The sequence below is a fragment of the Mesoplodon densirostris genome, chromosome 7 (genome assembly GCF_025265405.1).
Source record: "Mesoplodon densirostris isolate mMesDen1 chromosome 7, mMesDen1 primary haplotype, whole genome shotgun sequence".
NCBI classification, from domain to species: domain Eukaryota; kingdom Metazoa; phylum Chordata; class Mammalia; order Artiodactyla; family Ziphiidae; genus Mesoplodon; species Mesoplodon densirostris.
In genome coordinates, this window is record NC_082667.1 from 60288540 (window position 1) to 60302123 (window position 13584).

Sequence of the window (13584 nt, forward strand, 5' to 3'; positions counted from 1 at the left end):
GCTGGGGCAGGTCCTTGGGGGCGGGGAGGGGCGGGGTCGAACCTGGAAGGGAGGGGCCCATGGGTGGGCGGGGCCTGAGGGTGGCGCGCACCCTTGGGGGATTCTGTGGGCCCTCTCTCTGACCCGCGCCCCGCCATTGCAGGGGAACTCTACGACCTGGATGCCTCTTCCTTGCAGCTCAAAGTCCTCCAATACGTGAGTCCCTGTGCCCCTCCTACTGTGCTCCTCCCGGGACCAAGGTCCCTGTGAGCCGTCCATCTCAGTTCAGATTCCCGTGTCCGGCCCCTCTTCTCTTCCCCACCTACCCGAGGAACCTCAAAAAGGCTAGAGGGTGGGGAGTGGGTTTGCTCCCAGGTCCACGGTCAGCCTCTCGCTGTGTCCCTCCCTCTCAGCTGCAGCAGGAGACCCAGGCATCCCGCTGCTGCCTCCTGCTGGTATCTGAGGACAATCTCCAGCTTTCCTGTAAGGTGAGGGCCCGGGTCCACTGTGGAGCAGGGCGAGGGACCGGGGTCTCTGAGAGGAAAAACCTTGCCCATCCTTAACCAGTCCACATCGCTCTGCCCATCAGGTGATTGGAGATAAAGTGCTGGAGGAAGAAATCAGCTTTCCGGTGAGTCCTGCACCCCCTGTGTGGGAGTCTGCAGAAGCAGTTAAAGTCGTCTAGGCTCTCCTGGGATCTGCCCAGAGAGATTGGGATCTGCTAGAATCTCCTGGAATCTGATGGAATTATCTGGATCTTGGGGTCTACTTCGAAATGTTGAGAGAGATCACAACCTCTCATGATCAGGAGCCATTAGGAGAAATCTCTCACAATCTACAGAAAGGCTCACCTGGGACCATTTCACCTCTCTTGGAGTATTTCTGGATTTGGCTCTCCTAGAATCTGTTAAGATCAGAGAATCCTTGGATTCTGCTTTCCTCTCTCCTAGTTAGGGAAGACCCTCAAGTCCTCCATAGGAGATTCTGGTCAAGATCCTACTCCCCACCCTCACCCCACCCTCAATCCTCAGTGTTGACTCCATCCACGGTTTGAACTGACTGAAGAGGTAGTTGAAACTTCCAGACTTGGGGGGGAAAAGGTCTGACATCACCTGATCTCGGGAAGAGCTGGGCCCTGACTGGCTCTCCTCACTCCCCCAGTTGACGATGGGACGACTGGGCCAGGTGGTGGAAGACAAGAAGTCTATCCAGCTGAAAGATCTCACCTCTGTAAGCCATGGCCTGGCCGGACTGGCGGGGAGCCAAGGGGAGAGCCCACTGCCCAGTCCCCAGGGCCAGAGTCTCTGGGCCAGGGCAGCCTAGGAATGGGGGGAGACAAGACCCCACCCCATGTCATAGCATTTCCCACCCTGCATGAGCCCTTCAGCCCCTCCTGTTGCAGAGTGTGGTGGAGGGCGGGGGAAGGAAACATATTCCCTCCTTCCCTGCCCTGACTTGCCTCCCCCTTGCCTCCCCTTTGCAGGAGGATGTGCAACAGCTGCAAAGCATGTTGGGCTTCGAGGTGCAGGCCATGCTTTGTGTCCCTGTCATCAGCCGGGCCACTGACCAGGTGGTGGCCTTGGCCTGCACCTTCAACAAGCTCGGAGGAGACTTGTGAGTCTGGGTGGAGTGATGTGGATCAGGAGACGGAGCTGAGAGGCCGGGCGGGGCTAGACTAGGGTAACAGTGCGGGAGGGGTACTGGGCAGGGAGTACTATTCCAGCAGTGGTAGGTTGAATGGTTTGTCTGTGCAAGAGACTGTGAGATTATGGGAGTGATAGACCCTTGCCATTGCTCCATTTGACTTTGTAAAATCATGTTGCAGTCCAGGCGAGTTCCCCTTCTCTTTGCCCACTTCCTGCAGTTTGGATTATCCACTTTTTGGTACTGGTCTTTCCCCCTCTTGCCATCCTTTGTTTTGGCATTTCCGCTGGGAACTGCCTGATGGAGGAGCGATGAGCTCTAGGATGGGTGAACTCTCTGGGATCTGCAGAGCATCACCAACCCAGTGGACAATGGCTCAAGGGAATAGGCATGGGGGCTGGGCTAAGCTGAGGGTCTTTAGAGGTATTGATAGGGCAGCTGTAAGAATCCTGTGAAACAGAGGGGTAGGCAGGACACACAGTCAGGTAAACAGGCTTAGTCCGTATCTCAAGAACTGAGGTCAGATTTGAGGCCTAGAAGTGGTATCATAGATTTCATGTCCTACACCAGCTCTTTAATTGGTAGCAGCTGCCTGAAGCATTGTATTAGTTTAGTGAGAAACAGTGCCGTGATTGATCAGCCGTGTCTGTCCTGGATGCAGCTTTAGGATGTGAATGCTGCCACACTTGGTCCAGCAGGCCTAGCAGTAGGGTGTAGTTGGCAGGTGACGGGTTGCATTCTGATTCCAGGATGCAGAGAGATGCTGTCAAGATGCTTGGCCCCTGGGGCCCAAGCAAGCAGGCTGGGTTTGAGGGCTCGGATCTCCTGCAGGAAGTGGAGACTGGAGATGTTGGGACTAGAGAGTGTCAGAAGCCCAGGGATGGGGCCTGCAGGGGTGGGGCAGAGATCTGGGAGTCAGAGATCTGAGTAGCAGGACCTGCCAGCATGGAGCTCTACTGGCAGTTGGATGGGCCTGGGAAAATAAAGACAGGGACAAGGCAGAACCTGCTGAGGCAGGGGGGATATAGCATCTGTGTCATTTGTCCTATCCTAGTGGTGGGAGCATTTGTGCCATTCAGTAAACACACATTGAGTACCTACTGTGTCTGGCCCTATGCTCCCAGAGGGGAGGGTCCAGCAGGGTTTGTGACCTCTGGCTGCTGGCTGTAGGCTTGGGTTCTGAGGTGGCCCTGGACCTGGAGGAGAGGTGGTATCAGAAGGGAAATGAGATGGGGACTTGGTGACAGCCCTGAGGCCCAGGGCAGGGGCAAGGTCATCTCTGGGTTCCACATATTTCAGGGAGTGAGTGCTGAACAACTGCATGAGCCAAGGTGGCGCTCAGCTCAGAGCAGACAGTGCAGAGAAGCTGTCTGGAACCCAGAGAACAGGGACTCCAGAATGCCTTTAGCTGGGAGTGCGATGGGGCGGGTGGCAGGGGCAGAGGTACGGTTACGACATTTAGCAAACATTTTCCAAATATCTCCCCCGTACCAGGCTCTGTATTAGACAGGGGATGATACAGCCATGGTCCCTGCCTTCAAGACTTGATGTTTATTTTTAGGGCATAGAGGGAGGAGGGTGGGAAAGGTATTCTAGGCAGAGTGAACAGTGTGGGAAAAAGCATGAAGGTGTGAAAGAGCCTGAGGTTTTCTCGGAATGAAGAGGATCTTACTGTGGCTGAAGCTGAGAGACGCCCATAGAAGGGGGAGAGAGGTGGGTGGGACTAGATGGAGAGGGCTCAAATGCCATGGGAAGGAAGGTGGGCAGACAGACACAGGGTGGTGGGGATTGGGGTCTAGATCCGAATCACTGGACGGCAAGCGTGGAGGATACCCCGGCAGAGAGGAGCACTGAAGGCAGCCCCCAAATGCGGAAGGGACTAGGCAGGGAAATCTGGGGGCTGAGAAATGGTCAGAATCTCTGAGAAATGCTGCATCTCCCCATGATCCCCATCTGGAGAGGCTTACCCACGTCCCCAGCCCAGGTCCCACCTCCAGCTTGGTCCATCCAGTCCCACCAAGCTCCCTGGTGACAAATCATCTGGTGACCCCATTGAATGACCTCCTCAGGATTTGGAGCTGATCTTGTCCGTTGTGAGCCAGCTCCATGAATCTGATGGGCACTGCCCTGCCCACAGCACCATAGGACTTGTGGAGGCACCAAATCGGGGCCTGCAAAGTCCAGGGAGGAGGGTAGGACAGTGACAGGAGCTGGAAAAGACAGGGCAGTGCCACCGCCCCTCCCTGAGGCTGGAGGGGCCCCTGGAGAAGAGCAGGAGAACACCCACCCAGCCCCAGTCTGAGGGAGGAGACTCAACCTCAGTCTGGATAAATCTGAAGTCAGAGGAGGGAGACATGGCTCTGGCTTTGAGAAGCAATAGTCTGAGGAGGAAAACACATTTTGGTCAGAGGAGGATTAGAACTCCCCCCCCCCCATGAGCCCCCAGTCTGAGGGGGAAGCTGGCCCAAGCCACCTGTGCGGTGAGCAGCCCCAGCAGAGGAGAGTGAGTTTGCTGGTGGATTTCCAAGTGGGCTTCCTGGAGGACCGGAAGTAAGGCAGAATGGGGCGAGCAGTCTGTGGTCTGTCCCTCTCCGGTGACCCCTGCCACCCCACCCTGCCAGATTCACAGACCAGGATGAGCGTGTGATACAGCACTGCTTCCACTACACCAGCACGGTCCTCACCAGCACCCTGGCCTTCCAGAAGGAGCAGAAGCTCAAGTGTGAGTGCCAGGTGAGTGGCCTGCCTTGCGCCTCTCTCGGGGACCAAGTCGCCCAGCTCTCAGCTCCAGAGAGTCAGCCACAAGGGAAAGGCCCATGTCTTTGGGGGCTGGTGGCAGGAAGACTACCTATGCTCTGGCAGCCTCTTAAAGAGGGAGGACAGTAGCTCTTCAAGACGGCACCTCTGGCTGCAGGCACTGTATGCGATCGCCCTCTAGTGTTCAGATTGGGCACCACGGCAACAGCTGGGTGGCTAGAGCTGGAGGTGCATGCGCACCTGAGACTCAGGATGTCTATGCACCCTCACTGGGGCTATTCCTCCCACTCCTTCACTTAGTAGCCAAATGATATCATTAGACTCTGCCAGTCTCCAGTCTGTCCAGAGAGCCCTAGGGGAGGAATGAGAAGACCCTGGAGCTGATGGAGGCAGGGGGCTGGAGAGGGTGACCCCCTGCAATCTGATTCCCTGTGATCTCCATTTTCTCCATTCCAGGCTCTTCTCCAAGTGGCAAAGAACCTCTTCACTCACCTGGGTGAGTGCACTGCCCTCCTTCATGCCTGGCTGTGGGGTGGGAGTGGCGGGTGGCATTTTGAGGAGGGGAGGTGGGCGGGCTTGGCCTCAGCACTCCAGCCTGGTCTCACCACTGTCCCCCATGCTTCTTGCTCCCACAGATGACGTCTCTGTGCTTCTCCAGGAGATCATCACAGAGGCCAGAAACCTCAGCAATGCTGAGATGTGAGTGAATCCACCCCGGGGTGGGGCGAGAGAGGCCTTGGGCCTCAGTAGTGACCTCTTCTTTCCTCCCCTCTTTTCTTCCCCTCCATTGTCTTCTTGTGGGACCCCATCAGGTTTTGTGTGATTCTTTATTTCATGCCTGTGTCTCTCACTAGACTGTAACATCAAGTGACAGCAGGGGTGGGGCTTGCTTTGCTGGCCATGGGTCCTCAGCTCCTAACACAGTGCCTGGCACAGAGTAGGTGCCACCAAAAAAAAAAAAAAAATCATCGATCTGGACTAATGTCTGGAGTCAGCCAACCCTGAGGAGAGTCTCTCCCTCCAGGCCTCAAAATCCAGGCTTTGCCTCTAGTCGTGAGATTTGAGGGGTGGCGGGACAGGGGTGGCGGGAGAGGGGTGTCAGGGCCCTGTGGACCGAAGCCATCTCTCCACAGATGCTCTGTGTTCCTGCTGGATCAGAACGAGCTGGTGGCCAAGGTGTTCGATGGGGGCGTGGTGGATGATGAGGTGAGGCAGGGCCTTGAGGAGGGAGGGTGTGGCCGTGGTCCTGGGGGCCGGGAGTATGCAGTGGGCGCTGGGGAGCAGGCACGATGGTTGATGGTCCGCTCTGTGACGGCCACCAACTTCCTCTCTACGCCATCCCTGGCCCGGCAGAGCTATGAGATCCGCATCCCAGCCGACCAGGGCATCGCGGGCCACGTGGCAACCACGGGCCAGATTCTGAACATCCCAGATGCGTATGCGCACCCACTTTTCTACCGCGGTGTGGACGACAGCACCGGCTTCCGGACGCGCAACATTCTCTGCTTTCCCATCAAGAACGAGAACAAGGGTGCGTGGTCCTGGCGGCTCCGGGAGGAGGGGCGGGGCGGGGCCTGAGCAGGATGGGGCGGAGCCGAGCGGAAGTTCCACAGGCCTTCTCCACCACCCTAGCGTCCGTAAGCCGAAGGGATGGGGTTTCCCAAATACGTGACGTCCCTTGAGGACACCCTGGGAGGGCAGATCTCCGTCGGACACATCCACTGGTTCATCCTAGACCCTCTTTGGTCCCCAGAGGTCATCGGTGTGGCCGAGCTGGTAAATAAGATCAACGGACCATGGTTCAGCAAGTTTGACGAGGATCTGGCGACAGCCTTCTCCATCTACTGTGGCATCAGCATCGCACATGTGAGGAGGACAGGGGCGTGCAGGACCCTCTGTTCTCCTCTCCACATTGGCTCTCCTTGCTCTGTCCAGACGGGTCCGTGCCCTGCCCTGGGGCTCAGAGCCCTGCTGCTGGGTTGCTGTGCAATCTTCAGTACCTACTAGTCACCTCTGGCCTCAGTTTCCCATCAGAAAATCAGAGATACTACTTCCTGTCCTGTACAGTTAGCCTCCCAGGACTATGGGAGATCTGTTTTATTTCCCTCCGTTCTCTGGAAGCAACCTCAACCCAAGCTCCTGGTTATCCTTTTTGGGATATGTTGGGTCTCATTGTCCAGAGCTGGCAGCTCTGGCCCAGGAATCCAACCCCTAGGCCCCCAACGCTGTCCCCCTTCCTTGCTTCTGTCTCTGTTGTGGGCCTCAGGTTCCATCACTGAAGCCTGGGGCAGCTCAGGAGAGTGTGCAAAGTGCCAGCTCAAGTGCTAAGAGGCACTGGGAAGGAGGAGCAAGGGGAGGTCTGGATGAAAGTTGGAGGGGGCTCCCTACTCTGGGCTGGAGCTTGAAGTCTCAGGCTGGGCCCAGCATGGGACAGGAAGGGGGCAGGGGTTCTATCTGATCCCTTTGTCCCAGTCCTGGACATTCTGAGATTTCACAGCCACCTTGCCTGAGCCCCATCTTTCCCTCTCTCCCCGCAGTCCCTCCTGTACAAGAAAGTGAATGAGGCCCAGTATCGCAGCCACCTAGCCAACGAGATGATGATGTACCACATGAAGGTGAGCCCTGCACGGAGCTTCTGCCCGCCTTGTCAGGGCCCCAGGGTCCCCTGTAGCCCACCTTTTCCTCCCCTGCCTCCCCAAATCCTCAGGTGCCCAAGACAGACTGGGCTTTCTGATCATCCTCTCTTGAATATAAGAAGATAGACCCAGAGCAATGCCTCGCCTTTTGCTCTGCTGTTCTCCTTCGGGGCAGCCTGCCTTCAAAGCAGTTTCTGCCAGCCTTGGCAGCACTACTTAGCCCAGGGAAGAATTGGTTCAGCCAGGTGTTCCCAATGTCCAGGGATAATTCCCATCCTGGGAATTACTGAAGGCTGGGAAGCCCACCCAGGGCCCTTCTGACAGATCCCTTAAATACAGTGGTCATGCAGTCCTGGGCAGTCCCATTCCCAGACCTTGTATTAGAAAAGCTGTCCCAGACTTTAATTCAGAGTATGTGGTGGTCATTGTTCATTTGAACATTCCTCTCATCTGTGTCTAAACCAAAGTGTCACAGACTTTGTGGCTACGGTCAGAGCTGTAGCAGGAAGGATTGAGGTTAGACTCTGGGATGGTCCTCCCAAAAGAAGGAATCTTTAATTTATTGTCTATGAAAGGCTACCCATGCTGTCATGAAGAGGTGTTCTCTGTCTTTGACAAGGATAGGCTGTTACAGATGAGGGTGGTCACAGGAAAGGAGGCATAGTAGGTGGGCTGCAGGATGGTGAGGGGAGGGTGGTGTTCTCCTGCCCAGTGATAACCCATGGAGTGGATGGCCCGACTGGGGTGCATTCTGAGTGGGAGGTCCCCACCACTGTGGGAATTTGAGGTTGAAAACATTGGATTGGGTGGAGGCCGTCTTCTAATACCCTGCTGGTTCCCTCTAGGTCTCTGATGATGAATACACCAAACTTCTCCATGATGGGATTCAGCCTGTGGCTGCCATTGACTCCAATTTTGCCTGTTTCACCTACACTCCTCGCTCTCTGCCCGAGGATGACACCTCCATGGTGAGCTGGCCTGTCCCACTTGAATGTGGAGGTGGAGAGTGTACAGCCGGAGATTGAAGTTAGATGTGCATAGGAACTTCCTGACAAGATAGAGTCATCAAAGAAGGCTATAGAGTCTCCTCAGAGATGGAGGGGGCATGTGGTCTGCCAGCATGGGCCACAGGGCCTGCCCAGGGGCCAGGGGCTGGACTGGAACCAACGATGGCCTCAGGATTGGCACCTCCCTCCCTGTTTTTCTAAGATTTTGTGTGAACTTGGTTCCAAGAGTTCTTAGATGCCATATTTCTAAGTTCATGGCTCCGAGAATGCTTGACTCTACCATTTTATAGTTCTCTAGTTTAGATCTAAAGTTCCAAGACTCCAAAATTTTGGAGACTTCAAGAAGGGCCAAGGCTGGGGGCGGGGCGGCCCATCTTGAAACTGATGATCCCTCTGCTCCCTCCTTTCCACTCTCTCCAGGCCATCCTCAGCATGCTGCAGGACATGAATTTCATCAATAACTACAAAATTGACTGCCCGACGCTGGCCCGGTGTGTGTCCCCAGCCCTCCCCTCCGTGCAGGCAGCCCCGTCTCTGCCTCCCTCCTAACTCTACTCTCACATCCATTGCCCCCTGCGCTCTGGGAAGGACTGTCTGAGGATGACTAGGGGAGGCCCACTCTTGTGAGGGTGGGGAGGATCTGTGAGTGAGAAGCAATTCACAGACACTGGGACCACAAGGATAGGAAAGGAATGGGGCAGGGCGGAGCCTGGAGCATTTCCTGGAGGAGGAGAGCCTGAGGCCCCTGTGCTGCCCTCTCCCCTCCCCCAGGTTCTGTTTGATGGTGAAGAAGGGCTACCGGGATCCCCCCTACCACAACTGGATGCACGCCTTTTCTGTCTCCCACTTCTGCTACCTGCTCTACAAGAACCTGGAGCTCGCCAACTACCTCGAGTGAGGGACTGCACTTCCCCCCGTCTGGTAGCTGGTGGGGTCCCCTTCCCTGGGACAGGGCAGCGCCTCCTGTGTGGTAGGCTTTACACACACTGCCTCACGGGACCCTCTTAACAGCCCAGTTAGAAAGGTACAAGGCCCCTTTCCAAGAAGGGGACCCAGGTGTCCTGAGCTCCTGTCCAGGTGCTTCCTGGACATCTGCAGTCAAATACTCAACCACTGAGCTATTCCCCTTATCCTGGACGTCTCATCCAGCTGGCCCTCCTTTGGAAGTGTGGGAAGGCAGCAGTGGCTGACCTCCTTGTCCTCTGTCTCCTCCCAACCAGGGACATGGAGATCTTTGCCTTGTTTATTTCCTGCATGTGTCACGACCTGGACCACAGAGGCACAAACAACTCCTTCCAGGTGGCCTCGGTGAGACCCTGCCCTCATCACAGTGGGCTCCCTCCCCGAGGTGTCTGGGAGTCTCCCCTCTCCAGCCTGAGGAGAGGCGGGAGTTGGTGAGACCAGGAGCCAGTTTAGAGATGGGAGGAGGCTCTCCCAGGCTTTGGGAGATGGTGGGAGGAGCAGGGCAGTTCCGAGCCTAATACGGCAGCACTTGCCTCTGGATGTGACGAGTGATGGACTTTTCTCGGGCTTTTCCAGAAATCTGTGCTGGCCGCGCTCTACAGCTCAGAAGGTTCTGTCATGGAGGTACCGCCATTCCGCCCAATATCCCCGTTCCCACTGTCCCCTTAAGGCCAGTGACTTACAAATTTAGACTGTGGCCCAGCTCCTCTCCCTCCCAAGCCCTGCTCCTCAGACAGGCTATGAGAGCTGCAGCCACCCCCAGGGCACGCCTGGCTCTTGTTCCCTGATGGGCTTGGAGGGGTGCAGGTGTGGCTGGGGGTACGAATCAGGCAGCAGGTTCCGCCTGAGCCCAGGTTTGCCAAGGGAGGACTTGCATTTAGCATGTTTCTCTCTGCATGTCTGGGGACACCCTATGAAACCCCCTCCCCACCCAGCCGGGCACGGGCTTCACTCCCATCATACCCAGCTTTGCCTTAGACTGATGTGGGTCTGCACGCCCCCGATGGGAGCTCCTGGGGGCAGGGACGGAATCGGGGACATCTCTGAGTTCCCTGCACCTGGCACAGGGCTTGGCACAGAGTGGGAGTCAAACTTCCAAGCTTGCCTTGCCCCACGTGGCCCCCGCAGCCCCCCTCCAGAGCTGCTCCCGCTTGCACACCCCCAGAGACGAGGGGCTCGCTTCCTCCTGGGAGGCCTGGTGGCAGCCCTGCTTCTGCCCTCCATGCCCTGGACTTACCTGCCCCTCCTCTGAGTGACAGCCCTTCAGCATCAGGAGACAGGGCCCTTGCCCTCGCCTGTCACCGCCCTTCCTTGTCAGCACACAAATGCTGGCTACATGAATTAGTGTCCAGGACTCCGAGGGATCATTTCAGAATCGTTTCAGCTTGAGAGGCCCTCAGAGCTTACCTTGTTGTGTTCCTCCATGTGACAGCTGAGGAATCCAAGGCTCAGAGGTGGCCAGGGACTTGCCCAGGGTCACACAGAGGGTTGAAATAGAGCCCAGAAAGGGAACAGGCCCCGCCCCCCCGACTCCCCAGTTCTGCCTGCTCAGCTCACCTTGGGGGCCGGGGCTGGGCCGGGCCTGCTCCCTCTCTTGGGGTCAGTGAGGAGGGAAGCCCCCCACACCAGCTGGACCCCCATCACTCCTCTCTCCACAGAGGCACCACTTCGCTCAGGCCATCGCCATCCTCAACACCCACGGTTGCAACATCTTTGACCACTTCTCCCGGAAGGTGATGAGGCCGGGGTGGGGCTGGGGGTGAGGAAGTGGGAGCTGGGAGCTGGCCTGAGATGGGAGAAGGAGTGAAGCCGAGGGGTGGAGGTTCCTGAGGTCTGGGGGCGAGGGTGGGGTGTCTGGCCAGAGGCCTTGACACCCTCCCCCACCCCCGGCCCTGGCCCAGGACTATCAGCGCATGCTGGACCTGATGCGGGACATCATCTTGGCCACAGACCTGGCCCACCACCTCCGCATCTTCAAGGATCTCCAAAAGATGGCCGAAGGTGCCTGCCTTTAGCCCAGGCCTCAGGGCTGGGGAAGGACCACCAAGAGGGGGATTCGCCTGGAGAGCATCCCCAGGGGTTTAGATCCACCCCCTCTGGCATCAATCCACCAGGCAGACCCAGCCCTACATCCCTGGCTCCCATCCAGGGTGCTGAATTCCCTGGACCACTTTGGGGTGGGCCCTGGGGCCTTGCCCTCAGAGAGCGAGTACCAGGATGCTGGGGCCCTCTCCTTGACCCCGTTCTCTCCCGAACAGTGGGCTATGACAGAACCAACAAGCAGCATCACAGCCTCCTTCTCTGCCTCCTTATGACCTCCTGTGACCTCTCTGACCAGACCAAGGGCTGGAAGACCACGAGGAAGATTGCAGTAAGTGCTGCCCCAGCCTGGGAAGGCACAGGCTGTACTCCCTGCCTGGCTCTGTGTCGCTCCTGCAGCCTGAACACCCTCCCTGTGCTGAGCTCAGCCTGTGGGGGAGACAGGAACCTGGACCCCCTCAGGACGACAGGTGGGGAGATTCAGGGAGGGGCATGGACTCACTGGGGGTCACTCATAGCAAATCAGTGGCTGGTGGAAGGTGGGCCAGAACCCAGCCACTCCTCCCCATCTGGGGCCCATCCCCCTGCCAGGCCGGAGATGGTGAGGGCAGGTCCTGAGGTCACAGTGCCTCAGTTTGCCCCCTTGGGAATGGGCTGTGGAGGAGCGTGGGTGGATAGATCCCACTCACAGGAGGTAATGAGAGTGTTGACCTTTCAGGAGCTGATCTACAAAGAGTTCTTCTCCCAAGGAGACTTGGTATGTGGGGAGTGACTACAGGGTGTCCAGGTTGGGGGAGGGTTCCTAGCCTGGGCCCCGGGAGGGGCTGGGTTAGCCTGATCCGGGTGCTTATGGAGGAAGGAGAGGGCCAGGCCTGACGACTTGATGCCTGCAGGAGAAGGCCATGGGCAACAGGCCGATGGAGATGATGGACCGTGAGAAGGCCTACATCCCCGAGCTGCAGATCAGCTTCATGGAGCACATCGCAATGCCCATCTATAAGTGAGCGAGCTCGTGGGCCTGCTGGGGACCCCAGCCAGGGACGGCAGGGCGGGTGGGATGGGGCTGGCTGTGGCCGTCACAGCAGACACAGGTGGTGGGCTGGCCTGGCTCTGCTGCAGCTCATCCACTCCCTGCCTCTGGGCACAACCTCTCCTGCTTTGCCCCTAAATGGGCCCTTCATTTCATCCTTGGTCCCTTATGGAAAGAGACCGCCATGTTCTCCTTGTGCTTCCCATCCTATGCCTCATACTCTTGTGGAAGTTCTACCTGTGGTCCAGCCCTAATCTTTCTTGCTGCTCACAGTCTAATTTCTGACCTCTAACCCTGCCCCCTCACATCCCCAGGCTGCTGCAGGACCTGTTCCCCAAAGCAGCAGAGCTGTATGAACGTGTGGCCTCTAATCGTGAGCACTGGACCAAAGTGTCGCACAAGTTCACCATCCGCGGCCTCCCGAGCAACAACTCGCTGGACTTCCTGGATGAGGAGTATGAGGTGCCTGACCTGGATGGTGCTGGGGCCCCCATCAATGGCTGTTGCAGCCTTGATGCTGAGTGAGTCCCTCCTGGGACTCCTCTTCACCCAGGCCTCCTCCCACAACTCTCCACTGGCCTGGCCACATGCCCTGGGACCAGAGCCACAGGTCCTGGATTCTAGACCAGGACTTCCCATGTGACCCCGGGCAAGGCTGACCTTCCCCGGCCTCAGCTTTCTCGTCTGTATAATGGAAGACTTCCAGCCTCACCAAGACTTTGTTATTTGTCCTCTGAGAGCACAGGGATGACAGTGAGCAGTGCACCCTGCTCTGCACCTCTGACCACACCTTGGCAAGGGCCCCACCTCAGGCCACTCCTCTGAGGCAGCCTGGATGGTTTCTCCTGGGCCCCATTCCTGCCCCACCAGATCTGTGCCCATTTCCTCTGAGGACACCCCCTGCCCCCCAGGATCCTCACACAAGAAGGTGAGACATCTGAGTGGGCAGAGGGTGGGTCTTAGAGACAGTCGTCAGCTTGGCTGGAGGACTAGAAATAGCCATGGGGCCACAGGTGGCCCTGAGGACTGCCACTGTACTTATAGTGGAGACTGGGACCTGGAGAGATGAAGGGGTCCCATAAGGAAGCTGCCAGGGGGGCAGCTCAGTGCTCTGGGAGAGGGGGCTCAGGAAGAAAGCAGGATAAGAACAGTGGGCAGGAAGGATCCCTGGGCTGGGAGGCAGGCCCATCATGGGTCAGCAGTGCTTCATCCTGGCTGTCCCTGGGCAAGTCCCTTCCCCTATCTGGACGAAACAGGAGGGTGAGACAATCCATTCTCTAAGACCCCTTTTAGATCAAAGTCCCCATAGCTCTGTGGAGTCCCAGGAGAGGCCATGGAGTGTCCCTGGCCCCCTGGGGCAGAGAGCCGACACTGAGTCCCTCAGTGGCCCCCTGAGTGTACCCCCTTAGCCCGAGCCCTTCCTGCATTCCTGCAGCCAGAGGGGAACTTGGCCTCAGCCCTGGTAGGGCTTGTCTCCTCTTCAAGGCCATATCCACCCATGCCCCGGGGCTTGGGAGACCCCATAGGG

General features: G+C 57.6%; 1 protein-coding gene across 2 annotated transcripts in view; it reads left to right on the forward strand.

Moving 5' to 3' along the window:
* Positions 1–12581, forward strand: part of PDE2A (phosphodiesterase 2A) — a 90274-nt gene extending 77693 nt beyond the window's left edge. For both annotated transcript variants that reach the window (XM_060103464.1, XM_060103465.1), the window contains 23 exons: positions 143–195; positions 393–467; positions 569–610; positions 1141–1209; positions 1463–1593; positions 4245–4356; positions 4837–4876; positions 5016–5079; positions 5514–5586; positions 5734–5911; positions 6134–6246; positions 6918–6995; positions 7862–7984; positions 8444–8514; positions 8795–8917; positions 9244–9331; positions 9563–9610; positions 10645–10719; positions 10888–10987; positions 11245–11357; positions 11745–11783; positions 11920–12026; positions 12371–12581. In XM_060103464.1, coding sequence (XP_059959447.1) covers positions 143–195; positions 393–467; positions 569–610; positions 1141–1209; positions 1463–1593; positions 4245–4356; positions 4837–4876; positions 5016–5079; positions 5514–5586; positions 5734–5911; positions 6134–6246; positions 6918–6995; positions 7862–7984; positions 8444–8514; positions 8795–8917; positions 9244–9331; positions 9563–9610; positions 10645–10719; positions 10888–10987; positions 11245–11357; positions 11745–11783; positions 11920–12026; positions 12371–12581 — 2126 coding nt within the window. The remainder of the gene's footprint in view (positions 1–142; positions 196–392; positions 468–568; positions 611–1140; positions 1210–1462; positions 1594–4244; positions 4357–4836; positions 4877–5015; positions 5080–5513; positions 5587–5733; positions 5912–6133; positions 6247–6917; positions 6996–7861; positions 7985–8443; positions 8515–8794; positions 8918–9243; positions 9332–9562; positions 9611–10644; positions 10720–10887; positions 10988–11244; positions 11358–11744; positions 11784–11919; positions 12027–12370) is intronic.
* The last annotated feature ends 1003 nt before the right edge of the window (positions 12582–13584 follow it).